General features: G+C 56.2%; 1 protein-coding gene across 1 annotated transcript in view; it reads right to left on the bottom strand.

Moving 5' to 3' along the window:
- Positions 1 to 286: 286 nt before the first annotated feature.
- Positions 287 to 26,481, bottom strand: part of TRAPPC12 (trafficking protein particle complex 12) — a 73,130-nt gene continuing 46,935 nt past the window's right edge. The window contains exons 7-12 of the mRNA XM_039257374.1: positions 21,178 to 21,250; positions 18,863 to 18,936; positions 13,028 to 13,126; positions 1,636 to 1,736; positions 1,038 to 1,125; positions 287 to 915 (exon numbers count right to left, since the gene is read on the bottom strand). Coding sequence (XP_039113305.1) covers positions 673 to 915; positions 1,038 to 1,125; positions 1,636 to 1,736; positions 13,028 to 13,126; positions 18,863 to 18,936; positions 21,178 to 21,250 — 678 coding nt within the window. The 3' untranslated portion in view covers positions 287 to 672. The remainder of the gene's footprint in view (positions 916 to 1,037; positions 1,126 to 1,635; positions 1,737 to 13,027; positions 13,127 to 18,862; positions 18,937 to 21,177; positions 21,251 to 26,481) is intronic.

Genomic DNA, 26,481 nt, shown 5'->3' with positions numbered 1-26,481 from the left:
TAGAGCGACCGAGGAACCTGGAAGGGTAGAGGAGAAAACGCCCCTCCCTGCTACTGGGTAAGTACTGCGCACGCGTCCCCACTCGGGATGGAAGACTGCACACGCCCCAGCCTGCCCCACCTCCCTGTGATCACAGAACACCAAGGAAATACGGTGGCTTGTCTCCCCCCTCGTCAGGCCTGTCCAAGGTGTGTGGCATCAGCTGAAAAAGAATCAGATGAGGACAGGGGACGTGTTCAGTTCTGGGATGAGAGGGCGGAACGGGAGGAGGCGAACGGCCATCTGGTTGGTGTTTCTCTGCCTTTATGCTCAAAGGTACTCGAGGATTTACAGGGTGAGGATGGGTGGCTGGCGGGCCTTCCTCTGCGCACAGAATTAAGAGGTGAAGCAGATCAGCTTCCAGGAACAAACAAAAGGGACGTGGTGCATGGCATGGACCCCTGCTGCCCGTGCCCGCTGCCCAGACCCCACGCTCGAGAACCGTGGCAGGGCTGTGGGCACCGGGCTGGCTGGAGCCTAACCAGCCGCCCAAGGTTAGGCCGTGCTCTGGGGGAGACGACCCGCTCCCGGGCACCGGGGAGAGGGGTGTCCCCGGACGCAGCGGTCAGGTCCGTGCGCCCGCTCTGGCGTCCGCCCCGCACAGAAGCCCCGCGGCCCCCGAAGGAGGCCGTCCTAGGCCAGCTTGAGGCACTGGGTGTTGAAGCTGTCCCCTTCTCTGCTGGCCACGGCCTCGAGCAGAGCCTGCTTCTTCTGCGCGCTGCGGGACGACTCCAGCTCGTACATGGTGGTCAGGTTGAAGAGCACGCTCTCGTGCAGGTAGTGCGCCGGGTCCTGCTGGACCATGGCCTCCAGCTGCCGCAGGGAGTCCTTGAGTCGGCCCAGGTAGAGCAGGCACACGGCCGCGTTGTTGTTGGCCTGGGCAGGAGGGGCACATGCACGGGTCGGACGCGGCCACCGCCGGAAACCCTCCCCCGAGCACCGTGACCCCCGCGACGGCCCGGGACGGCCCCCAGCCGCGCGCTCACGTCGGATCTTACCACTGCGTTTGTCGGCTCGAGCCTGAGGATTTCTGTGAAGAACCTGTGGGCTTCTTCAAAGTTATTCTGACCGAGGTGGAGGAAGGCTCTGGAACAGGAACCACAGGTAAAGCCGGTAAGGGGGGCGGGGGAGCCACAGCCCCTCGCCGTCAGGCCGGCAGCCCGCTGCTGGGAGCGGCCCCCACACGGCCCGGTGACGCTTCGGCGGAGCGAACCGCAGCGTGTCTGGCCTCTTACTAACACGGGTCATGACTTCCTGCAGAAGGGGATGCCTGCCCGCTCGTTATCCCTGTTGCTGTGCGACCCTCACCCTGGGCACAGGCTTCATCTGGGTCAGCAGAGCCCCAGCCGCAGCCCCACTGTGTGCCCCAGTAGTGGGGACACCCCGAAACGCGGGCTGGGAGAGGCAGGGACAATGAACGGTTGTGCAAATTCATGCTGAAAACGGGCGACATAAGCTGGAAAAGCCTTGAGAAACAAGGGGGGGAATGTCTGGAAGCCTGTCCGGTGGCTGGTGACCGCTGTGTCAGGGCTGGGAACGGGCGGGGCGGGGACGTTCTCCAGGGACCCTGGAGAAGCGTGGACGTGACAGGGTTACCTGTTCATTAAAACCATTATTTTGCCTTGTAGTCCATCCAATCTCTGCGTCACTTTCTCCACGTCTTGAAAATACTTCTCAGCTGTTTTTATGTCCCCAATCTGTTTTGACAGAGTTAGTGAGTCAGGTCAGGTGACAATCCGGTTAACATACATCCGCACAGACAGCCGCCTGATGGGTTAGCAGGAAGCTCTGGTCACCATCACTAACCGTCACTTTGTAAAAGCGAGTGCCATTTAGGACACAAAGGAACGTCAACACGTTTATGTGAGAAATGAAGTTAACATACGTGTCTTATTAAAAAGTCTTAAATGTGGGGCGCCTGGGTGGCTTAGTCGGTTAAGCGTCCGACTCTCGCTTAGGTCATGATCTCGCGGTTTGTGGGTTCGAGCCCCGCGTCGGGCTCTGTGCTGACTGCCAGCTCAGAGCCTGGAGCCTGTTTCAGTCTGTGACTCCCTCTCTCTCTGACCCTCCCCTGCTCACGCTGTCTCTCTCTCTCCTAGAAATAAATAAAACATTAAAAAAAAAAAATTAAAAAAAAAAAGTTTCAATGTGTACCCTTTGAAAGGACTCCTAGCATAGCATTAAGTAAAATAAAAACAAATGAGTGTTCAGGGAGGTGGCAGAGAGGAGGACCCTAGAAAACACGCACATTAATGCAAACCACCAGGGAGCGAGCGATCCGAAGCCTGCAGAACAAACATGGGGGCGGGGGTGGGGGGGCAGAGGGGAGGCCGCAGAGGTGAGTCAGGAGCCCAGCCCCAGCGGGCGCAGATGGGTGAGAAGCAGGTGATCACACCAGGGAGCCCACCCGGGAAGTCAGCTCCCCAGAGCATCTGGCTCTGAAAATCAGAGGGGTGGGAATCTGTGAGTTCTTACAAGCAGGACCTAAAGCCTGAGCTCTGAAAACCAGGGGGCTGGCTTGGGCTCGGCTCAGGCAGAGCGGGATCCTTGCCCTTAAAGGGCCAGCACAGCAAACAGCCCACACAGATCCAGACTGGAAGCAACATTCAGAGAGATGCTGAGGCGTACCAGAGGGAGAGTTAATGACAAACCAAAACAAACTAATCAGTAATAATCAGGGACTTTATCACCTCACATCAATGGACAAATTATCCAAACAGAGAATCAATATGGAAACAGTGGCTTTGAATGACACACTGGACCAGATGAGTCTAACAGATCTATCCAGAACATTCCATCCTAAAACGATAGAAGACACATTCTTTTCAAATGCCCACAGAACATTCTCCTGAACAGATCACACATTAGGCGACAAAACAAATCTCAATGAAGTCAAGTAGCTCAAAGTCACACCACACACCCTTTCTGACCACAACGCTGTGAAACTAGAGATCAACCACAAGGAAACATCCGGAAGTCTCCACAAATACACAGAGGTTAAATACCATGCTACTGAACAATAAATGGGTCAACCAAGAAGTCAAAGAAATAAAAAATTACATAGAAACAAATGAAAATGAAATCACAAAACCTCTGGGATACAGCAAATGCCGTTCTAGGAAGGAAGTGAAACAGAGGACTATCTGAAAAAACCAAAACATCTCACGTAAACCACCTGGCCTTACAACTACAAGAGGTATAAAAAGAACAACAAAACCCCAAACCAGAAGGAATAATAAAGATTAGAGCAAAAATAAATGATACAGAAACTTAAAAACACCAACAGGACAGATCAATGAAACCAGGAGCTGGTTCTTTGAAGAAATCAACAAAATTGATAAACCTCCAGCCAGACGCATTCAAAAAGAAAAAAAATTCAAAATCACAATATAAGAGAGGAAATAACCACCAACAGCACAGAAACACAAACAACTGTAAGACATATTATGAAAAACTATCTGGACAACCGAGAAGAAATGGATAAACTCCTAGAAACATGTCAGCTACTAAAACTAAAGCAGGTAGAAAATTTGAACAGACCCATTTCCAGCGAAGAAACAATTGGTAATCAAAACACAACAAATAAAAGTCCAGGACTAGATGGCTTCACAGGTGTATTCTAGCAAACATTTAAAGAGTTAATACCTATTCTCAAACGATTCCAAAAAACAAAAACCAAACAAACAAAAAAACCCCACACAACACACACACACACACACACACAAAGGGAAGGAAAACTTCCAAATTCGTTCTATGAGGCCAGCTTGACCCTGATACCAGAACTAGATGAAGACACCACCAAAAAAAGAGAACCACAGGCCAATATTTCTGATGAACACAGATTTAAAAATCCTCAATAAAATACTAGGAAACCGAATCCAACAATACATTAAAAAAACTTCACTGCAATCCCTGGGATTTATCCCTGGGATAAGAGGCTGGTTCAGTGTTTGCACATCAATCAACATGACCCATCACATCAGCACAAAAAGGATAAAAGCCATGTGACCATTTCAGCAGACACATAAACAGCATCTGACAAAGAACAATGTCCATTCGTGATAAAATCCCTTCAAACGGGTTCAGAGGGGACATTCCTTGACATAACAAGACCATATATGAAAACCCCACAGCTAACCTCATACTCAGTGAGGGGAGTGGGAGCCTTTCCCCTCAGGTCAGGAGTAAGACAGGGGTGTCCACTCCCACCACTGGTACTCGACATGGTGGTGGAAGCTGTAGCCTCAGCAAACCCACAGCAGTAAGAGACATGCAAATTGGTAAGGAGGGAGTAAACCCCCCACTACCTGCAGATGACAGGATATTATATACAGAAAACCCTAAAGACTCCACCAAAAAAAAGTCCTAGAACTGATAGCTGGATTCAGTAAAGCTGAAGGACGCAAAATCAATATAAAGAAATCTATTGCATTCCTGTGTGCTAATAATAATGAAGCAGCAGAAAGAGAAATTAAGACAATAATCCCAGGGTGCCTGGCTGGCTCTGTTGGTAGAACATGAGACTCTTGACCTCAGCGTCATGAGTTCAATTTATGGAGCCTACTTAAAAAAAAAAAAATCCCATTTATAACTGCACCAAAACTAATAAAATATCTAGGAATAAACTTAACCAAAGGGGAGAAAGGCCTGTAACCCTGAAAACTAGAAAACACTGATGCAATAAAGATAACTAACACAAGGCAATGAAGACATTCCTCACTCATGGATTAGAATAAACATTGTTAAGATGTCTATACTTCCCTGAGCAATCTATGCATTTAATGCAATCTCTATCAAAACCCAACAGCATTTTTCACAGAGCTGGAACAAAGAATCCTAATGTGTATGGAACCACAAAGGCCCGAATAGCCAAAGTGATCTTGAAAAAGCAAAGCAAAGCTGGAGGCATCACAATTCCAGACTTCAAGTTCCACCACAAAGCAGCAGTCATCCTGACAGTATGGGACTTGTACCAGAACCACACAGACCATGGAACAGAACAGAAAACCCAGAAATAAACCCATAATTATATGGTCAATTACTCTTCGACAGAGGAGGCAAGACTGTCCAATGGGAAAAAGTCTCTTCAACAAGTGGTGCTGGGAAAATTGGACAGCAACATGCAAAGGAATGAAACAGACCACTTTCTTATACCATATACAAAACCACACTCAAAATGGGTTAAACACCTAAATGTGAGACCTGAAACCATAAAAGAGCACAGGTAGTAATCTGTCCGACACTGGCCACAGCAACTTTTTTCTAGATACGTGTCCTGAGGCAATGAAAACAAAAGCAAAAATAAACTCCTGGGACTACATCAAAATAAAAATCTTTTGCAAAGTGAAGGAAATAATCAACAAAACTAAAAGACAACCTAAGAATGGGAAAAGATATTTGTAAAAAACATCTCAGCTAAAGGGTTAATATCCAAAATATACAAACAACTTACATAATTCAACAATCAAAAAAATGAATAATGCAATTACAAAATGGGCAGAAAACTGCTTCGATTCTGTCTCTCTCTCTGCCCCTCCCTTGCTCACACACACTCTCTCTCTCCCTCTCAAAAATAAACATAAAAATTTTTTTGGAAAGGGGGGGCACCTGGGTGTCAGTTGGTTAAATGTCCGACTTCGGCTCAGGTCATGATCTCATGGCTTGAGAGTTCGAGCCCTGCGTCAGGCTCTGTGCTGACAGCTTGGAGCTGGAGCTGCTTCACGTTTTGTTTCCCTGTCTGTCTGTCCCTCTCCTGCTTATACTCTCTCTCCCTCTCAAAAATAAACAAACATTAAAAAATTTTTAAAGAAACGGAAAGAAGATATGAATGGACAGATATTCCTCCAGAGGAAACCTACAGATGGGCTTGGTGTCTGGTGACAAAAACGACACTGTGACTGTCACAGCCTTTGCTGTGATAGGCATCTGTTGTCTCTTTTCCGGGAGCCTCCTGCCTTCCCCCAGCATCTGTGAAGCCCACAGTCCAGTGCATAGTTTGCAATGGGACCGACCCTTCCCAGTTGACACCAATCCACAGCAACCCAGAAAGTCACATGAGGAGGAAGAAAAATAAGACACAACAAAGAATGGCATTTACGTGTCGCTTCCCTATGGGCTCCACATGGGCTGACACTCTCGCTGCACACTTCTCCCTCGCTGACTTCCAAGGAGCTCAAGTCCACGCAGGCTCAATGCCGTCTGTGCCCTCGGCTGGCAAGTCTGATCCCCTACAATGTGGTCATTTTATCTGAGGTCCCAGTGAAGAGAACCAAGTCGCCTATGTCCACATTGCTGGCCACGCTGAAGTTACTGTAGCTAATAGTGTTTATCAAGCTTTCAAGATGTGGTGGGAATGCCAAGTGCTTCAAGCACAGCTCATCTCTCCCTGCAATCTGTGGTGTCGATGCTACTGATTATCTTCATTTTTAATTGAAATATGTTTGACACGTTGTATAAATCTAAGGTGTATAACATGTTCATTTGGTACATTTATGTTATAATGATTTAAAAATTAAGAAAAAAAAAAGGCAACTGAAATTTTTGCAGGATATCCAGCAAGCAAATAAACAGACTTAATAACTCAAACCCCGCTTATTTGGAGAAAACAACAGATAGTAAGTGGATGAACTAGTCAAGACAAAGTGCAAACAGAATTATAAATGTCAAAGGACAAGTCTCTATGGATAGAAAGGAAATTGCCGTGGTTACAAAAACGATGTTAGTTTACAGAACTCAGTGCAAACGTATGTGAACTCACGACCAGACAGGTGACTTCCTAGGACACTTTAAATTATCAAAACGGATCCCAGACACAGAGAAAAACCCTCGGACGTATAACAGTAACAAAGCAGACTAGAACAGTAACAAATGAGGGCCGGTGGTCAGTGTCGATGCGCACAGACAGCAAGTGCTTGGCCCAAGATTTCTTAGGTGGTTGTCCAGACCTTCAAGGAGCAGAGAATTCCAAAATATCCAAAATGTGCCAGAGAACAGTGAAAGGAAATTTCCAACTCATTTTTGTGAAGATGGAAGACACATACCAAGTGCTTGTGAGGAAAGTGCTCTTGCGTGCACACACTTGTGAACCTAGAGACTGAGCGTGCCTGTCCTTTGGGGGGACAGAGGTGCCTGTGCAGGGCTCCCCTTCCCCAGACACAGGTGCTGTCCTTTGGGGGGACGAATCCCACAGGCATTTCTGCAGCAGAAACTACAAGTGCTCAGGGCCTCGCATTGTCACCTTGGCCTCACCCGGGTCAGCTGGCTGGGCTCCCTCCCACCCTGCAAGGTGTGCAGCAGCAGGCGGCCCTGTGGAGATGCGGGGTCCCCGGGGGCCTCACCAGTTTGGGACAGTGAGGACATCTCGTCCCAGCGGCTCGGCACCAGCAGGGGCCCTGCAGAAGCGTTGGGAGGCTGCCCCTGCCGTGAGATTCAGAGCAGCTGAAAGCCCCGGGCTTTTCCTATTTACCGCCAACCAACTTTACTTATGGAAACACGGATCGGGAATTTGTCTAGAAAAACCAGTTAGCCCAAATTTTTATGTTTGTATACATGAAATATTTTCATACCTAAAATTTATTTTGAGAGCGTGCACACTCAGTGGGGGAGGGGCATAGAGAGGGAGAGAGAGAATCCCAAGCAGGCGCTGCAGGGTGGGGCGGAGCCAGACACGGGGCTGGAACCCACTAACGGTGAGATCAAGACCTGAGCTGAAACCAAAGGTCGGATGCTCAACCAACTGAGCCACCCAGGTGCCCCTGTATTTTAAAATCCCAAACTGCTATGTCCCGATGGGGCCGGCCCCCCAGATCAGTGTACACACGCTAGTAACAGTAACACTGCTGCCTTCCATCCACTCCCTCCGGCAGGTGCTCCTGCGACACCCCCACGGGGCCTCCCGCGCGCGCAGCCCTGAGCCTGAGCGTGGAGCTCCTTCCTCGCTTCCAACGCCTTGTCCCTGCCGTGTCTGCCCTGCTGGGAATAAGGCAGGACGGACAAACGGCCCGCGCCCCGCAGAGGCCTCCACTGCCCTGCACACCCGCCTCCCGGCCGTGTGGCCGCCCCTGGAGCACACTGGGCACGCCCCACTTCTGGAGGCCCCTCCACCGGGGTGTCCGAGGACTGAGCGTCACCTTCTCCGCTGGTCAGCGCTGCCACCGAGGCTGGTCTGCCCGCACTTCCCGCCTCCCCCCCCAGGTCGCGCCTGCTTCTGGCTCTGCGCTAGGCTCCGGAACGTACCAGCGGCACAGAAGGCTACTCTGCGGCCGTGAGGGCGGCACCCAGGACCCCCCCAACCCTTCCTCTCCTGCGGGCTGAAAGACGGGGTGGGGGCCTCGAGTGTGGAGTCACCGCAAAGTGTGAAGACACGCTTCCTGTGCGTGTGCACGTGTTTCATCCGCCCTTCTGTGGATCATGCGAGGGGTTCCCTCCAATACAGAGCACCCCTATTGTGTCTGCAGCCTCCGTGGGCCTTTAGGAGGGGGGCCCCTGTCCCACCAGACCCCCGTAACAACTGCTCACGTCCTCTGCATGGATGGCTGTGGCTCTCGGGAGGCTGGGCAGGAGAAAGACTCGGGGCTGAGAAGGGGCAGGCCCAGGCACCTGGTGTGCAGTGGGAGCAGAGGGCCTGCTCCCTTCCATCCAGGTACTGACTGCATCTAAAACATTCTGTCCTGACCTGTGTGCCTGAGTTAGGTCTTTCTACCCATCATGTGATCAGTGCACAGACTGAACAGCCGACCCTTCGCTCGTAACGGGAATTAGGTTGAGCCTCTTGGAAAGAATGAGGGTAGCTCCTCTCCAGTAAAGTACGTTTTGTTAGATGTAACACAACGTGGCACACGTCTGCCCCCCGGGTATCCACCCAAGCGCCTTCCTCTGTGGCTGAGCCTGCTGGCCCGACAGAGGGTGGGACACTGCAGTGTGATACCCAGTGCGGTGTAGTGCCCAGCCGGGTGGTATTCTCTGGAAGCTTCGTTCCACTTGGCTAGTCTGGTCCTTTACTTCCTCTTTCTGCACCATCACGGGCCTCTCGGGGCCGCCTAACAGATCACACCAGGCTTCGCCCTCGGTGACTGCTTCTCATCATCTTATGCGATAATCCAACACGTCTTTCATCTGAGCTGAGGCGCAAGGTTAGACAGGAGCACACGTGCCGGAAGGACGGCTCTGGGGCTGGAGCGTGGCCCGTCCACGTGGCCAGGCGTTGCGTGCACGTCTCACAGCAGCTTGTGGACTCCCAGCCTGTGTGCCTCAGCGGCTCTAGGAAGCTCCCCACCCCGACATCGTGGGGCCAGCCATTCTCCAGGGTGGCTCTGCCCTTTGGCTGGCAGGCAGGAGGCGTGCCCCACTGCTCGAGTCCGGTGGGAGGCCTAGAGGCACAGAAGGCCACTAAACCACACGTGTCCCAGGCCCTGTGCGCAGTCCAATCTCCGCAGGGGTCCCCGACATGCTATCTCACAGAGGGGACCGAAGCCCAGCGAGGTTACATGACCTGCCCAGAGCCACACGGCCCTGCACTGGCTTCCTCCGCCTGTCTTCTCCCGCTCAGCTCCTGAGCTGTGTGCCCTGGGACAGAAGTCAGAGGAAGGCTCATCGAGGTGTCCGGGAGACCTTGCGGTTCCCTGCAGGATGGGCAGGACCGGCACAGGCAGGCAGAGGGAAAGGACCTCCGAGCAGGAAGAAAAGGAGGCTGGAGGGTGGAAGTTAGTGGCGAATCTGGGGGGGCCCTGAACGTGGGCTCCAGGTGTGAGCTCACCTGATGGGTAAGCCACGTGACCAAGGATGACGGAACGGAACGGCACTGCAGGAGGCTAAGGTAGTAGTCCGGGGTGATCGGAGCCAGCTGGGGCTGGAGGCTGGGGGCAGGGACGCCCCAAGCACTTCCCCACGCTGCCTCTGGGCCCCTCTGGGGGGACGATGCCACGAGCCCTCAGCAGGAGACGGGCCTGGAGGAGCCGTCCCAGCACCGTTTCTGAACCCAAGCGTGCGGGTGTCATGAAGCAGGTGAGGGTTCAGGGCAGGGCCAAGTGGCGTGGCCATATGGAATGGCCAGTGGGCCCGTGGACTTGCTCTGTACTGCAGGGGTCCAGAAAGCCCTGGAGCTCCCTGTGAATTCAAGCCACCGTGTGGCTTCTCCCAGGGAGCCCTGTGCTGTGAACCCGGACTGAGGCGGCACGGAGGGCTCCCTATGGAGCGGTCAGGAAGCGGTTCTCTGTCGCAGCACCTCATCACTGGCGGATCACAGGACAGGCCACGGGAGGTGCACGACCAAGCTGGCCCGTCACACCTATGTGCCATCGAAGCTCGGCTTCCATAAGGGCTCCAGATGTGCGAGCATGAGACCCGCTCAGCGGCCACCCTCTCTCCTCCTCAGCTCCCCACGCATCAGGCGGCACGCTGACCCGGCCACCCAAGACCCTGCCCACACCCGGCTGCTCTGCGTGGCACGCAGATGAGGTAACAAATGACCTGTGAACCAAGTGAGGCCATCTTTGAGCAGCTCTGGTGGGAACACGTTATAGACAGTGAGCACTGCCATCTCCATTTCCTTCACAAAACCGAAGTTCACACAGCTGTCCTTCGGGGACACAAGCATCAGTGACAGGCGTACATGGTCCGCAGTGGTAAGGTGTCCTGGCCACCTAGTGGGGACCTGAGGGAGTCCAGTCAGCCTGCCTCTCGTGACCCGTCTTCCTCCCATGGGGATTCCTGACCACGAGTCACCTCCTCAGCCCTGAGAACCGGGGACACCAAGAGCTTCCCTTGCACTGCTCGCCACCTTCCCCAGAGCAGGCGGGGGGTCCGAGCCATGGAAGCTCTGGACCCTCTCGACGAGCTGGCCCGGAAACGTGTGCGGGGAAGTCTCCAAAAGTCCCCGCGGGCTCTGGTGCAGTCAGACCTGAGATCCGCACCTCAGTCTTGTCAGACCCATGACTCCCACGGCAAGGTGTGCTTTGTATCTCAGGACTTTAAATGAAGTCCAGCGTGGAGTCCTTCAATTACGTAAAGTAGGACGCAGAAATGAACTTTCTGAGATACCCTGAGTGGTGGGGAATTAGAGCAGATACAGGATATTTTATCTTGATAATCAGGGTAATAACTGAGCACCTATTAGATCCCAGGCACAGGACTGTATTAAAATTTAATTTTTTAGAGTAATCTCCACACCCGGTGCGGGGCTCAAACTCACAACCCCGGGATTGAGAGTTGCACACGCCAGTGACTGAGCCAGCTGGGCGTCCCCACAGCACTGTGCCCTTCCAAGGAGGGCCCTGCTTTGTCTGCACGGTGACCCCACAGGACACTCAGGAGCATCCATGGTGTAGAGATGATGTGGCTCCGCTCGGTGGCTTTCCTGGGCTCACCTGCTGGCCAAGCACCAAGAACAGACAAAAGCCTGGTCCTCCGGCCTCCAGCGGTGCTCCTCAGCCTCCACCCCCACCTGCCCCACAGCAGAGGTCCCCGGGCGCCCTGGGAAGGGCTCCGAAACCACAGCCGCCTCCACTGTCAGGCTGTCCCTGGAACCCACTGTGGGTCCCTCTGTGTTCCCCGTGAGCGGTGCGGTTGTGGGAGGAGGAGGAGAGGTGCGGGTATGTGCGTGCATCCAGTAAGAATGGGGTGTGCCTGAGTGTGTGTGTGTGTGTGTGTGTAGTGAGGATGTGGGTGTGCACGCGTGCATGTGTGTGCGGAGAGTGGGGTGTGCGTGCATGTGTGTGTATGTGGAGTGAGGATGGGGGTATGCATGCATGCGCGTGTGTGGAGGGTGGGGTGTGTGTGTATGTGTATGTGGAGTGTGTGTGTGTGTGTGTGTGTGTGTAGGACGGGGGTGTGCATGTGTTCATGTGTCGTGAGGACGGGGGTGTGCATGCGTGCGCGTGTGTGGAGGGTGGGGTGTGCGTGCGTGTGTGTGTGTAGGATGGGGGTGTGCATGTGTGTGTGTGTGTGTGTAGTGAGGACGGGGGTGTGCATGTGTGTGTGTGTGGAGGACGGGGGGTGTGCATGTGTGTGTGTGTGTGGAGGATGGGGGTGTGCGTGTGTGTGTAGGATGGGGGTGTGCATGTGTGTGTGTGGAGGACGGGGGGTGTGCATGTGTGTGTGTGTGTGTGGAGGATGGGGTGTGTGTGTGTGTGTGGAGGATGGGGGTGTGCATGGACGACGGGGTGCAGGAGCACGGGACCCACCTTTAGTGGAAATAAGCTCTGGGCTCAGAGCCACCTTGTTCAACCGGTTTCCTGGACCTCGGGTGGGTCACTCAACCAGAGCGAAGCCTCAGTTTGCTAATCTGTAAAGTGGCTGATGGTCCCCACAGGGGAGCGGCTCGGCACGGCGCCTGCTCAGGATGTGTGGTGCTCGACGTACGCCTGACCCTTTCTCCAACGACCACGGAAGGGTCTCTGCCCCGCGATGTTACGGCAGAAAGGCCTCTGCACTGGGGGTGGGAGGGGGGCAGGGGCCACAAGGGTGGGGTTGGCGCCCGGGAGGCGGGAGGGAGGAGGGGCACTTATCACTCCATCGCCACGCGGTCCGGGAAAGCTCATCCTGGCTTCGGCCGTGCTCCTGGCGGGAGGGTGCGCCCCTCACCTCCCACACCTCGGGACCACCGCTTCCAGAGGCACGTCCTGTGCGCGTCCACGCAGATTCAGTGCCCTTTCCAGCAAGATATCAGCAAGTTACGCTACTATTGGCCAAGCTGAAAGAACATTCTTGATGGTTTTATCAACCCTTCTACTGCAACCGGACGATTTCTAAAGACATCGGTTTCCATATTCTGCCAAGGAAAACCTGTAAATTCACATTTAGCGATGTGGCTTCCCGATCACGTCAAAGCTGGTGGGACTGAATACCGTCAAAACAGAGTAAAGAACTAAACCTTTAACAGACACCTGACATCAAACATCTTTTCTGTGCTGCTTCTTAAACACGAAATTTCCGCTGAGTCCCTGGCCACCCCCGCAGGGCCCGTCCCCCCTGGCTCACGTGTGGCCCACACCTGTAGGAAGATCCGGCCGATGCCACTCAGCAGCTGTGGCTCCTGCTCCGGGTGATACTGGATGACTGAGTGATAAGCGTCCACAGCCAGCACGTAATCCTATGGGGAGAGAACCCGAAAGAACGATCTGGGTTAAGAAGTTCACTCTCTGTTGTACAAAATTAGAAGCTCAAGTGCCTGCAAACTCACACATGAAGAGAGGACACGTCGACACGTGGGCCGGTAGGAAGCAGAAACCCAGTGCCAGGCGCTGGGCCTGGGGGCTGAGCACAAGCCCCCTGACACGCGGCAAACTTTTGTTTTGTCCGTAACCAGACTGGGGAAATGCCTTCCTCTCCCTGGGGGGCTGAGGGCTTTTTAAATAGCAAATAGTGGGGCGCCTGGGTGGCTTAGTCAGTTAAGCGTCCGACTTTCGCTTAGGTCATGATCTTGCGGTTCGTGGGTTCGAGCCCCGCGTCGGGCTCTGTGCTGACTGCCAGCTCAGAGCCTGGAGCCTGTTTCAGTCTGTGACTCCCTCTCTCTCTGACCCTCCCCTGCTCACGCTGTCTGTCTCTCTCTCTCCTAGAAATAAAATAAAACATTAAAAAAAAATTAAAAAAAAATAAATAGCAAATAGTAATTCACCTGGACTGTCTCACTTTCTTTCCTTAATTCACAAAATTAAGTGAATTGGTGAATTTCACCTTGTCACCATCTGCCAATGACATAAACCAAATTTATTTTTTATTTTTTAAATATTTTAAATGCTTATTTTTGAGAGACAGAGACTGAGTGTGAGTGGGGGAGGGGCAGAGAGAGAGGGAGAGACAGAATCCGAAGCAGGCTCCAGGCTCTGAGTTGTCAGCACAGAGCCTGATACAGGGCTTGAACCCACAAACCATGAAATCATGACCTGAGCCGAAGTCGGATGCTTAGCCAATTGAGCCACCCAGGCGTCCCTAAACCAAATTTATTAATAGCATCTCTTAAACGTTTTCTATGCTAGGAATTGAGGAAAAGTCCTTACACGCAAACAAAAAACCCCACCAAACTTAGCTGAGAGTGAGCACGAGACCCCAGAGCAGGCTCACCCAGGAGAACACTGGAATGTTCTCTGAGGGCAGCAGGGACACGTACATGGGACATTCAACAGGCTCTGCTGGCCAGGGTGCTTGGCCGTGCATCCCAGCAGGCGCCCTCTCCCCCCGCGTCGGAGCACCCTTCTCGCCGCCCTGGGGGACTGGGCACGGCCTGACCATCTCTGCACCCAGTCCTGCGCCCCCTCCTCTGCTGCGCTCCCAGCACTGGCCCCGCGGGGACACTCGGCTCATGCCAAGTAAAGGAACCCGTCGGTCCACAAGTAAGAAGTCCACAGTCACCCAGGACACGGCCCTTGGCTCGTCTCAGGACCCCCAACAAAGCCAGGCTCCCCGGAACGGCAGAGATCACCGTGACAGACATCACTGTGATGTCTATGAGCAGGCTCAGTGCCGGGTGCCGCGCCGTTCCCGAGTCGGGTCCCAGCATACGGCCGGCAAGAAACCTGGCGCTGCAGGCACCCTCCTCCGGCTCGCGCTTCACTCCTCCACATTTGCGGTCTGCTCCAAGCAGGGGCTGCAGCTACTAGCTTGCTAATTGGAGCGGTCAGTCCACATAAAGACAAGTGACAAGTAAAACTCCAGTTTAGCAGGAGAGTAGAAAACTCTCCCGTCTGGCCCTTTCGAGGAAAGCTCACTGGACACCCTGTATTGAAGGTGTGCTGCTCACAAGGAGCCTCTCGCCACCTGCCTCCCTTTCCTGAGGCTCCCTGTTGCCCCGGCATCTCCACCCACGGCAGGACCTTGCTGTTTCCAGTGCTGTGTGCACATGCACATGTGTGAGCAGGCATGAGTGTGTCAGTGCACGTACACGTGAGTGCATGCAAGTGCACAGGTGTGCATGTAAGCACGAGAGTGAGAAGCCAATCAGGTACACAAGTCTGTGCCCAAGTGAGCACAAGCATGAGCAAGTGTGTGCGTGTAAGCGAGAAACCAAGCACGTGCAAGAGTGTGCACAATTGTGAGCACAAGCATGAGCAAAGTGTGTGTAAGCACGAGTGTGAGAAAACCAAGGAGGTGCATATGTGTGCACAAGCATGAGCACAAGCGTGGGCACGGGGAGTGAACAAGCATAAGCAAGTATGTGCATGCACTAGCCTGCACACGTGTGAGCAAATGGATGCGTAAAAGGAGCGTGAGCAAAATGCACAGGTGTGTGTGCTAGCGTGAATGTGTGTAGGTGCATGTGCAAACAGGAGTAGGTGTGCGTGCTAGGGTGAACCTTGTGTGTGTGTGTGCATGAGCAGGTGTGTGTGTGTGCGCACACTAGGAGACACCTGTCATGGGGAGGCTGAGGCCACAGCGAAGGGTGCACAGGGTGCGCCCACAGGCACGAGGCCTCCCCAGACGCCCGCTGGCAAGGGAGTCACCTGCTGTGAGTTAACACCCACCCCTCACTGTTGGTTTCGAGCCAACAAAAGGCACGTCTGACGTTCTTGTAACCCTTGAGTGTCGCTGATCCAGGCCGGTCTGTGTGCCGCGGATCTTGGCTTGTGCGTCACTCCCAGCCGAGCCAGAGCCAGGATGTGGAGGTGGGAGGTGCCCACTTCTGGCTGCCGAGTCCACGGAAGCCAACGTGTCAGTCTTACAACTGCGTTTCAGTGCTTGGGGCCGCGAGTCCGTGTTTCCAAAGATGATCTGATATGGAAAAATCCCCAGCCATGATCCCTCACCACAATCCCTCACGTAGTTACGGTGTCGTGGATCTGCGAACACGCTCCCGGGAGAACATGCCAGGCCGGCCCTGTGGGCACGGGCACCATGCCCGCCGGAAGGCCAGATTCCCTGCAAGGTCGGTCTGCGAACCCGTGCCTCTCCTCAGGCCGGGGCAGGAGATGCCCGGGGGTGGCCAGGGCCTTGGGGATGGACTCCGGAACGTTTCTAGGAGCCTGTGCTCGGATGATGCAGGAGGGGGCGGGTGAAGAGCTTCCCTAACTTATCTTTGCCCGAAACGGCTTACTTACAGACTCGGAGGAAATCCAGCCTCTCCCCAGGAAAATGCTCCAGCGAGCTGGCCCGACCCTGCCCAACTTGGCCGCCCACAGGCCCCCATGCACTGGTTCCTGCTCAGTGTGTGTGTGTGTCGGGGGGGATGGGCCGGGCTTGGGGTGCACCCCTCCCCCTTCAGCGGCTACGCCCGCCTGGCGAACGTGAAGCAGGATTCACAACCGTCTGCGGCCAAAAAAGGTTTGTGTGGGGACACTGAGGCAGAAGCAGCTGGTCTATGCGCCTGCGTGGGCCCCACATGACGTGAGACACCCTGATGGGTGGCCCGGAAGCGCGGGGAGACGCGGGACTCTCCGGGGCGCACCACCCGCAGGCTGGCCCACACACCGTGAGCCTAGGGAAGGGGAGCAGCATCTGAAATGTCACACTGGTGGATGCTCCCTGGGCTGCATCACACAGAACCACACCTGGCGGTATGTCACATGAACATGCCCTGGGCCACGTGACACATGTAACTGCGCCTGACGGTACGTCCTGCGGGCACGTGACACATGCAAGTGAGCCGGACCGTGTGTCATGTGGAAGTGTCCTGGGCCACATCACACACGTAACCGCGCCCGATTACGTCATATGGACATGCCCTGGGCCATGAGACACATGTGCCTGCGCCTGATGCTATGCCATATGGACACATCCTGGGCCACGTGACACATAACTGTGCCCAACTACGTGGTACGGACACGTCCCGGGCCATGTGACACATAACTGTGCCCAACTGTGCATGGTACGGACACGTCCCGGGCCATGTGACACACATAACTGTGCCTGACGGTACGTCGCCTGATGTTAAGTCATGGGGACATGTCGCGAGCTGTGTCGCACATGTTACTGAGCCACACAATACATCATATGAGCACGTCCCCAGCCACGTGACACATCTAACCACCCCAGGGTATACTATGCGGGTACTTGGGGCTGAAATGTACATTTCTCATCAGAAAATGTTAGTATTTATTTCACTGTAACAGAAATGTTACTCAGAACGATGATACGGCCGAATAAAGGACCAACCATTGGCAGTGCACGAACCTAGTGAACAGGACCCCACCCCCTGCGCGCCGCAGCTGTGCATGCTCACCATGCAACAGTGCACAAGCACGTGGAGGCCTTCACCGCAGAACGTGCACTTTAACCCATAGAATGAATTAAATTGCTTTCAACAGAAAGTACGTTTGAAGCAATGTGTTCCCCATGGAGCCCCAACGACATTGGTAGAAAACAGGTTGGGTGCCTGATGGTTTCATTAGTGCGACACAGAAACCATCCCATATTGCCCTATTAATGTGTCTTAACAACGCAGGTAAGCATCGCCGTGGAACCGGTAGCTTCCCCCTGGGGACCTGCGGCCTTGGGACTGATGAAAAGGCAGCCCTGTGAACGTACAGTGCGCTCTCCCCGCATCAGCAGGTGGGGTGCCGGTGCGGGGGACCGGGGCCCCAGGTGCCCGTGCCAGCCACCGTGGCCAGCAGGCTGGGGAGGACGGCCTGCCTGGAGGGCCTCGCCCACGCACGTGCCTGGGGTGCCAGACGACAAGGGCCGTGGTCACCGCAGGGACAGCCACCTCGTCAGCAGGGGCAGCCGTGCAGACTGAAGGGAGAACTGAGCTCCTCCACCCTGTGTGCCGAGAGGGGGCTGCGTGAATGTCACAGCTGTGGATTCCAGGAGACCAGCTCTGTGCCTCCTTTCAGAGCAGGCGCCAGGGCTCCGGGACACGCAGGCTGTGGTGGGGTCATGGTCTGTGCCCTGGTGTCACGCTTTTACCGGGGCCACTGGGACAGGAGCCATGTGAGCCCAGCGCAGCTGCCCCACAACAGGTTCAGGCCACGCGTCCTCTTCCTGACGGGCACAGGGCTGCGCTGTGCATTTATGCCCGAAGCCAAGCCCTCCAGGCTGCGCCTAGGACATGACCCGCTCACAGGCCTGCGCCCAGGGCCAGCCACGGAGCTCTGCCACCCAATCCTGCTCTGCTTTGCTGAAGATTAAGCTCAGGAATGACCTTGGGCTGACCTGTGGGGGACTCAGGGTCTGGGTCTCAGAAGGGTCCAGAAGGCGTTTGCACCTCGGTGTCTGCGGCAGCAGCTCACAGCTGTCCATTTCCCAGCAGCAGCTGTGGCAGGACTGGTGGGGGGGGGGGTCGGGTCCCCTGTCCTGGCCGGCTGTGGGGAGGGGGTCAGCTGGCGGTGGTCAGGCTCCCACCAAAGGGAGGAGCCAGACACTGTGGTTTGGCTGGGGAGGGCCTGCTTGGGAACAGATGAGAAAACAAAGGACCGAGGCATCCATTCAGCCTCCCTGATCTGTGAGCCACCCTCCACCCCCCGCCCTGGTGGGGGCCCAAGGCTCTGGGTGGTGTCCCTGAGACACAGGTCTCCTGGTACCACGAGCATCGGTCAGCAAGTCTGGTCAGGACCAGGGGAAACCCTTCCTCTAACTCGGGGAGAGCAAGGGCTCTATTTCTGGGATGGAATCCAGAGGAAAATATAAGAAATGGGGGTCGGGGGGGGCAGGGAGAGAGGGTGGGAGAGGAGAGACGGAGGGAGAATGAATGAGGATTTTAGTTAGATCATCCAGACGCAGGCCTGAGCACTTAAACGTGATGGTGTAAACTCTACGTTGTGCTGAAACCTCCTTCCGCACATGCTAAATGTGGCCCAGGGTGAGTCAGGGAAGCCCGCGGCTGCCGCGGACACTGTCGTCACGGAGCGCGGCAGTCCCTGTGCAGGCCCGCTGCCACCCTCTTCCGGAGCACACGTACCTTCATCAGCAGCAGGCAGTTCGCCATGGAGCACGTCACCCGGCCCAGGCGGGACCTCCACAGCCGAACGGAGGCTGCAAGAGAGGGCGGCAGTGAGCGTGCGCCGGCGGGAGGTGTGCCCCGGCCTCCCCGGCGCTCCTGTGCTCCGCCCTACAAGGTCCCCATCAGCACGGCTGAGGAGCACAGGGCATCAGGCCAGCGCTCTTGGCTCTGGGAGGAGAAGGGACGCAGGAGGGACACAGCAATGGGACAGGAAGGTAACCGGTCAGCCTCAGGGCAGGCAGGGGACCACGCAGCCCGGCCACGGCCACCTGGCTGGGGTCACGGGGCCGCGGGGCTGCAGGGTGTCTGCACACTGGGCTCCGCTGACGTCGCCCTCCTGAGGCCTCCATTTCAGAGCCTTTTCAATGGAAATGGCAGGTCCTGTCCCAACTGTGTCACAGACCCCGTGGGCACCGTCATGGTGGCGGTGAGCACCCTCCCGTGTGACACAGCAGGGCGGCCATGACGCAGAAGCAGAGCTGGCTTCCTGGGGGTGTCTGCCCGGTGGCGGCTGCTGTGGCCCACGGGCCTGGGGGACGGTGGTGCCTGAATGACCGTCATTCTGTGAGCTGGCCGACCCTGCTCTGCCCACGAGCTGAGCGTGGCCTCCCCGCGTGCTAGGACCAGGGGGCGGCTGTGGGCTTATACCGCCTAGAAGGCATGCTGATTCTCGGACCTGCTGAAGAACACGATAAACTTCATCGCTAGAACTAGGAACTTAACACACTTTGCCTTTAAGCAGTTAAAAATACATCAGGTGCTCGCAACACCATTTTTGTGGTAAATTGTCAACAGTAAGTGTCTTGTGTTAATGAACGTACTATGTGGACTGTCTCAGTGAACTGCAGGTCGTCTCCATGGACTTCTGTTTTTTTCCCTTTTTTTGGGAGAGAGAGCGAGCGAGCAAGAGAGAATCCCAAGCAGGCTTCCCACCGAGCGTGGAACTCCATCCCACAGCTCGGGGATCATCACTTGGGAAGAGATCAGGAGTCTGATGCTCAACCCCCCGAGCCCCCCAGGCTCACCCATGCACCTCTTTCAATTGCTACCTCTTAGCTCTGGGAGGAGGAAGCCCTGTTCACGTGAAACTGTTTCTATTATGACTCTTAGGAATCGGGATCTTCTTTCTGAGATCTAGTAGCTGTCTGCTCATTCGCATGCGCACTGGCACCCAGTGCCAGAAGCTGGGATGTCTGAGGGTGGGCGACGCCTCCTGGCTGACCTAGCTGCAGTTATGGCCCTGGGAAGTCTGTGTGTGTGTTGGGGGGTGCATGCAGACACACACACAAATGCACACACACACCCTACAAACCTGGCTGTCCTCTGGGGCCTCTCACACAAAGGACGCTGTATTGAAAGCATAAAAGCAGCAGAGTGCGGCTGGCCCCACAGGTGAACGGCTCCTGCCCACCCCCTCTCTCCTTCTCTCAGGGTCGCCTGCCCCTGGGGCACCGGCGGGGATGCTCTCCTCACCGCCTCTGGCCCGTGAATCTCCTCGGAGCAGCTGCAGAGGAAGCACCACTTGCCAGAGTAACACTGGCCAGTGGCCACCGAGGGCCCAATCCGGGCCAGGCTCCCACGGGGCCACGCTGGCTGGTGGCCACCAAGGGCCCAATCCGGGCCGGGTGCACACGGGGCTGCCAGGCACACACTGGGCCATGCTGGCCGGTGGCCGCCGAGGGCCGGCTCTGGGCCGGGGCTCGCGTGGGTGGAAACTGCCGAGTCCCCAGAGGTGCCACAGGGCCGGCGCTGTGCCGAAGGAAGGATGGTCGTGAGGAGGCAGGGGTAGGTGAGGGGCTCTCAAGGCCGTCTGAGTGGGTTCTGGAGCGTAATTAGCAGCTCACCCTGCATGTTCTCAAGAAGTTACAGCCAGGAAGCCCGTCTCCTGACTGGCTCCCAGTGGCCCGGCGCTCAGGGCCAGCCTGGCCTCCTAGGCGGGTACAGGGCCCCTCCCCCTGCATGGGGGCCTCCTCGCGCCCCTCTCTGTCGTGGCTCTGGAGGGCAGCCCCCACCCCAGGGACGCCCAGCCCCTTTCTGCCCCAGCACCTGCCCGCCGCGGGAGCCACGCTGGCTTCTGGGACAGCTGGGTGCGGGCGGGTCTCCTGCACCCGACGGGGCTCCCTGCGGGTGGGCCTCGCGCCTGGGCTTGTCCTCCAGGTACCAAGGGCACCAGGCCTAGCGCGTGGTTTCCCGCACGCGAGGACGGAGGCTTCAGTGAGTGAGGACAGAGGAGGCGGGGAGGACAGTTACTCGGTGAGCCGTCGGGCACTGACCTCGTCTGTTCTCCGGCGTGATGCTGCTCACACTGCCGTCCTCCGCCAAGCCCTGCTCCAGATTCGCCAGGATCTGCGGCAATGCCGAACGAGAACAAGACCATGAGAAATGGATTTGCTTCCAGACTTTGTCAGGGCAGATTCTAGGAGAAGCAGATTTCTCTGTATGGAAACCAATTTGTCGGGGAATGTTCCACATGGACACATTTAAACATCAGCACTCAGGACGCAGGGAGGGGGTGCGGAGGGGCGGCTTCTGGGTCTAAGACGCTCGGAAAGCACTGGGACAGCAGAGAGGTGAGGTTCTCCAGTGTTACACACGAGGGTGACTATTAACTTCAGTGAAAACGCAGTCTTGCTCCTCCAGGTTCCGCGGGCTGCAGCCTTTCTCAATGCAGCCAATCTATTCTGAGCACCTGTCACTTTATGTAGCTTGGGCTGTTCGGCTAATAACTTTGGGTTGCTTGAGTGTCTGGCTCTTCCTGAGAAGACATGGCTGTCAGCACAGTGAGGAGGGAGCGTGTGTGCTGAGCGGCAGGAGGAGAGAAAAGCGTGGAGGGGAAAGGCTGTGTGGCGGGAGATGGAGCACTGAGGACGCCGTGTCACAGCTCCGTCATTACCAACCTCAAGGGCAGGTGGTTTGGGGAAAAGATCCTTTTGCTTATCAATCACCTTGCCAGTTACCATGTCCCCACATGACCCACCCCGGGAGGGGACGTTTGTCACCCCATGAAGCACCACTCTGGGCTTTCGCGTGCGGGGTCCCCGGGGACACAGCAGAGGGCGAGCTGGGCCTCTGCGCACCTGCGAGGGTCCCCACTTAGCGCCAGCTGGCGCTCAGCCTCCGTGAACAGCACGGCTGCCTCGCTGGCTCCAGACGCGGTTCAAAACTGGAACCGCAAAGGTGTTTGGGTCCAAACCAGGTTCTGGGACGTTAGTGCGTCTGTCTTCTGATAGAGAATCGTACAAATGGAAAGAGATCGGGAAAGGAAGTCCTGACGCTGCTCTTAACTAACCTCCGGCGAGAACACAGGACAGACAGGAAGAGAGGGGCAAGAGTCCCTGAAGGAGAGAAGCCCCGCGCCCTCCTGGCCCCTAGGGCCGGCCGCCAGCGTCACTGGGCGGGACACAGGGGACAGAGCAGGTGTCCAAGCACGAAGCCAAGCTGGAGAGAAGGAGCCTCGCGGAGGCGGGCCGCACACACCATGAGGGCAAGGCGCGGATGGGCCAAGCGCCTCACCTCGCGTCATGTGTGCCGAGAACCCGCCTCTGGGCCCCCTTATCTGCAGCCTGGGCAGAAGCCTGGATGGTGCCTGGAGTCCAGAGGCTGGAGTGTGAGTGCGGGGCAGGCAGGGGGTGGGCTCCTCTGGGAGCCAACAGGAGAGGACACATGTCCTGGAGGGAAGAGCAGGAGTCCCCACCCCTCTGCCGCCGATGGACTTTACAGTCCCAGCGCACTCACCTCCGAAAGGTTAGTTCTGTGAAGGAAAGTGACCGAAACACTGCCAACCCAAAGCGCAAAGTGTTTGGTCTGCAACCGTGGTAATGTCACCCCCCCCCCGCAGCCCTCTGCCCCGGACAGAATGGCCCAGGTCCAGATCAGACACTGGCGAGCACTTCCCAGAACGGGCAAAGCGGACGGCACCAGCCTGGGCCACAGGGCCCCACATTTACGCTTGCCCGTAAGTCTGGGCACAGTGTGCACGCATGACCTTGGACTGTGGTAAACTTCAGGCTCTGCTTTGTATGCCTGCAGTGTGGCACCAGGGCCCGCACTTCTGACGCGTGTCAGCTGGCGCTCTGGGGACCGACGGGCTGGGGACCACGGTGTGTAGGAAAGTTCCAGGGCAGGAGCCTCGGCCCTCTCGCCTGGGTGGGCCGCCGTGGCTGCAGATGCGGTAGTTGTGGGGAATGGGTTTTGTGCACGGGGCACCCAGGGTACAGACCACTGGTGGAGGCCCGCGTTCAAGGGCCCAAGTTCTCACTAACAACCTACCTGCGTCCAGACTCAAGTGAGAGCACGTGTGCCCTAGTGGGGCTCAGATGTCTCCAGAAAGTCCTGTGACCTACCTATCCCCACCACAGTCTCCTAGGGGAGCTTCTGGGAAAGAGGCTTTGCAAAGCAAAAGGTTTCTTGGAGCTGCTTCAAGCCACTCAAGGATTATTTAACACGGCCACGGACCAGACTCTGAGCTAAGTCACTTGTCTTGACTCCTGATCTAACCCCCCTGGCAGTCCCGAGGCAGCTGGGGACACCCCTCATCTACGGCTGAAGATCTCGAGGCTCACGTGGGCCAGTCACTCTGCCAGGAAGAGACAGGCGCCCCTCGAGCCCTCCCACCACTGCGTGTGGACACGGCGCCCTCCCCCTCCCACCACTGCGTGTGGACACGGCGCCCTCCCCCTCCCACCACTGTGTGTGGACACTGCGCCCTCCCCCTCCCACCATTGCGTGTGGATACGGCGCCCTCCCCCTCCCACCACTGCCTGTGGACACGGTGTCCTTTACGGCTCCACACCATGAAACAACGCTGTCTTCTTTCCAGGCAGATCACGCAAGGACAGAACACACAACGTCAAGGCATACAAGTGAGGAATACAGAATTCCAGACCTCATTCCGCTGACGCCCACGTTTTGCTGGGCTCTCGTGTACAAGTCGGGACTGGATCATTTGCTAACTTCTGTAGCCTTGTGGTTCACTTCTGGTGCATCAGATTTTATTTTTAATGTTTATTTTTGAGAGAGAGAGCGTGTGAGCGAGCATGAGTGGGGGAGGGGCAGAGAGATGGGTACACAGAATCTGAAAAAGGCTCCAGGCTCTGAGCTGTCAGCACAGAGCCCGACGTGGGGCTCGCACATGATTGGCGAGATCATGACCTGAGCCGAAGTCGGACACTTAACCGAGTGAGTCACCCGGGCGCCCAGGGCATTGGATTTTACACTAGGTTGAAGCCACTGCAGGGTTCAGCTCACGTTCCCAGGTCCACATCCTGAGATCTGCAACGATGCAGTCTGGAGTTTCTAAACGTGTGAAAATCCACCATGAGCAGAGTCAAGATACAAATCTTGTAACCCCAACGACAGGGACAGTCCTGAGCTCCTTTGAGGGCCCAGGAGTGTGAGCCTCGCCCACCTGATCCCCGGTGACAGGGACCCTCGCGTCATCTGCTGCTGCACTCCACACACGCACAGGCCCAGGAGCGTGGGCGTCAATGGCAAAGGGCAGAGGGGCTGCCTCGAGCCAGGAAGCAGGAGCTGTCTTCAGTCTTTAAATCACCTCTCTCCACTTGCCAATCAGTCCCATCTTATGTGATGAAGCCACAGTCGCTCTGTCTCCTGCCAGAGCGTCAGGAAGTGGGGGATGGCTGGGTCACATGAGGCCTGCCAGGGGCCAGATCGGCCAGCCTGCAGATGGCCAGCCCCCTGGAGCCTTTCCCTGAGGAGCTGGCCAGGGAGGGCGGACAACGGCTGTCCTTGGCTCCATTTGTACCTGAAAGATACTCAGCCTTCCTAGAAACAAAGCTGTCACCTCTGCCTTATTAGCAGTCACAGTTATCAGCAGGGAGCCAATCAAGTCGACACTTGAATCTATTTCTTTTCCACAAAATGTACCTCACCCTCTGGCTTCTTCAGCTGGGGGTCTCTAAAGCAGACTTCCTTTACGAGGTTCCCTCCGCCAGGCTAACCTGGGACGGGAGGAGGGGCTGGGCTGCGGGAGGGACGGAGCTGAGCTCAGGGCCACGCGAGGCACGTCCACGTCGACAACGGCCCACACCTCGAGCTACTTTGGCACCATCATTTTATGGACTGTCTACTTCTGCAAGTGGTGTGAGAACCGTGTTCCCTTGGCTCTTTCCCCACCAGTCCGTAAAGGTCTTTTAGGACTGGCGGGGGACACAGGCCGCGGAGAAGCCAGAGGAGCAGCGGCCCCGGGGACGGAAGCACCTGCTGCCCTGGCACGACGGTCGCTAGCGTGCCCGAGGCCTGGAAGCGCGGCACACCTGCCTGAGGTCAAGGAGCTTTTCACCCTCCCGGATACGACGGCACGACACCAAACGTCTATCTACCGGACCGCGTTCCTCCGCCTCAGAGACAGCAGGGAGACCGGCACCGGGGCCGCCTGGTAAAGACCACAAGCTGACGTCCTGCTCGAACTGGGCCCTGCTACGGTCCGGCACCAGTCTACTCTCGGGCCGCCTGCTGAACAGACTCTGCAAGCCCTCTCCGCGGAATCTTCTGCATTAAGGAAAGCTTGGCCTCTTCGGAGCAAAGGACTGCTTTCCGGACACCCAGAGCCGTGTCCTGACGCCACTTCCCTCGTGGCTCTGGTGACCAGGAGCCAGACCTGCTGCTGGCTCCCTTCCTGTTACCACTGTCTTAACTTCGCCTTCTCTGTCCTGCAGGCTCATCTAACTTTTCTCAATAGAATAATGTCTGATTATAAAGCTAATACACGTTAACAGAACTAAGACCGAAAAATAAAAAAGGATACAACGGCCTCCGTTCCCGTTACCCACACAGCTAACACGATGCTGCTTTCCAGCCGACACTGTTTACTCGAGATGGAACCGCAACGATACACCTGTAGGCCGGCTTGCAAAACTAGCACCACGTGTGGACATTTCCCATGTTTCGGCCGTGCAGTTAGATAACTGTTTGGAAATCACATCATGCCTTGACACCGCAGATCCCGGCCCTGCTCTGGGACACCCCAGATCTGGCTCTGCTCTGAGATACCCCTGCTCGAGGGCCCTTATATGGGGCTGCCACATACGGCTATTTCTTCTTGCCTGGGGACTCCATGCTCGGACCAAACCTTTGAAGGGCTGACTCTTGCTGGAGAGAAGCTGTCCGATGGCACAGCTCAGAGCGTATCATCTGCGCACATGGGTCACAGCGTATCATCTGGGCATAGAAGCGACAACTCTGGTTTTGTAGACTGTCCTTGAGTTGAGCTTCTCAGACCAGCGTCAAGGCTCCTGGCCAGTCTGAGGCCACCACACACAGCCCCGGTCCTGACCTCCTGCCCTGAAGACTCGAGGGGGGATGGCCTGGGGGCGGCCCCGTTCTCCACCCACAACCGGATACTGGCAGGCGAGCTGGGCCTGGGAGGGGGTCGCTGAGCCGGTGCCCCAGGGCTCAGTACCAGCACCGTGGGTCAGGCAGGAGGCTGGGGCCGGGTGCAGGCTTAGGAAGGAAAGCTGGGGGAGGCGACAGGTGGAGGACATCCCCCGAGGAGACGCGACTCCACATCCTGACCCCTCAGCAGTGAAGAGCCCCCCCTCCCCCCGGCCCCACGAGCA

Source organism: Hyaena hyaena, unplaced genomic scaffold, assembly GCF_003009895.1.
Source record: "Hyaena hyaena isolate Hyena2069 unplaced genomic scaffold, ASM300989v1 scaffold_612, whole genome shotgun sequence".
Lineage (NCBI taxonomy): Eukaryota > Metazoa > Chordata > Mammalia > Carnivora > Hyaenidae > Hyaena > Hyaena hyaena.
This window is presented reverse-complemented; position numbering and strand designations above follow the sequence as displayed.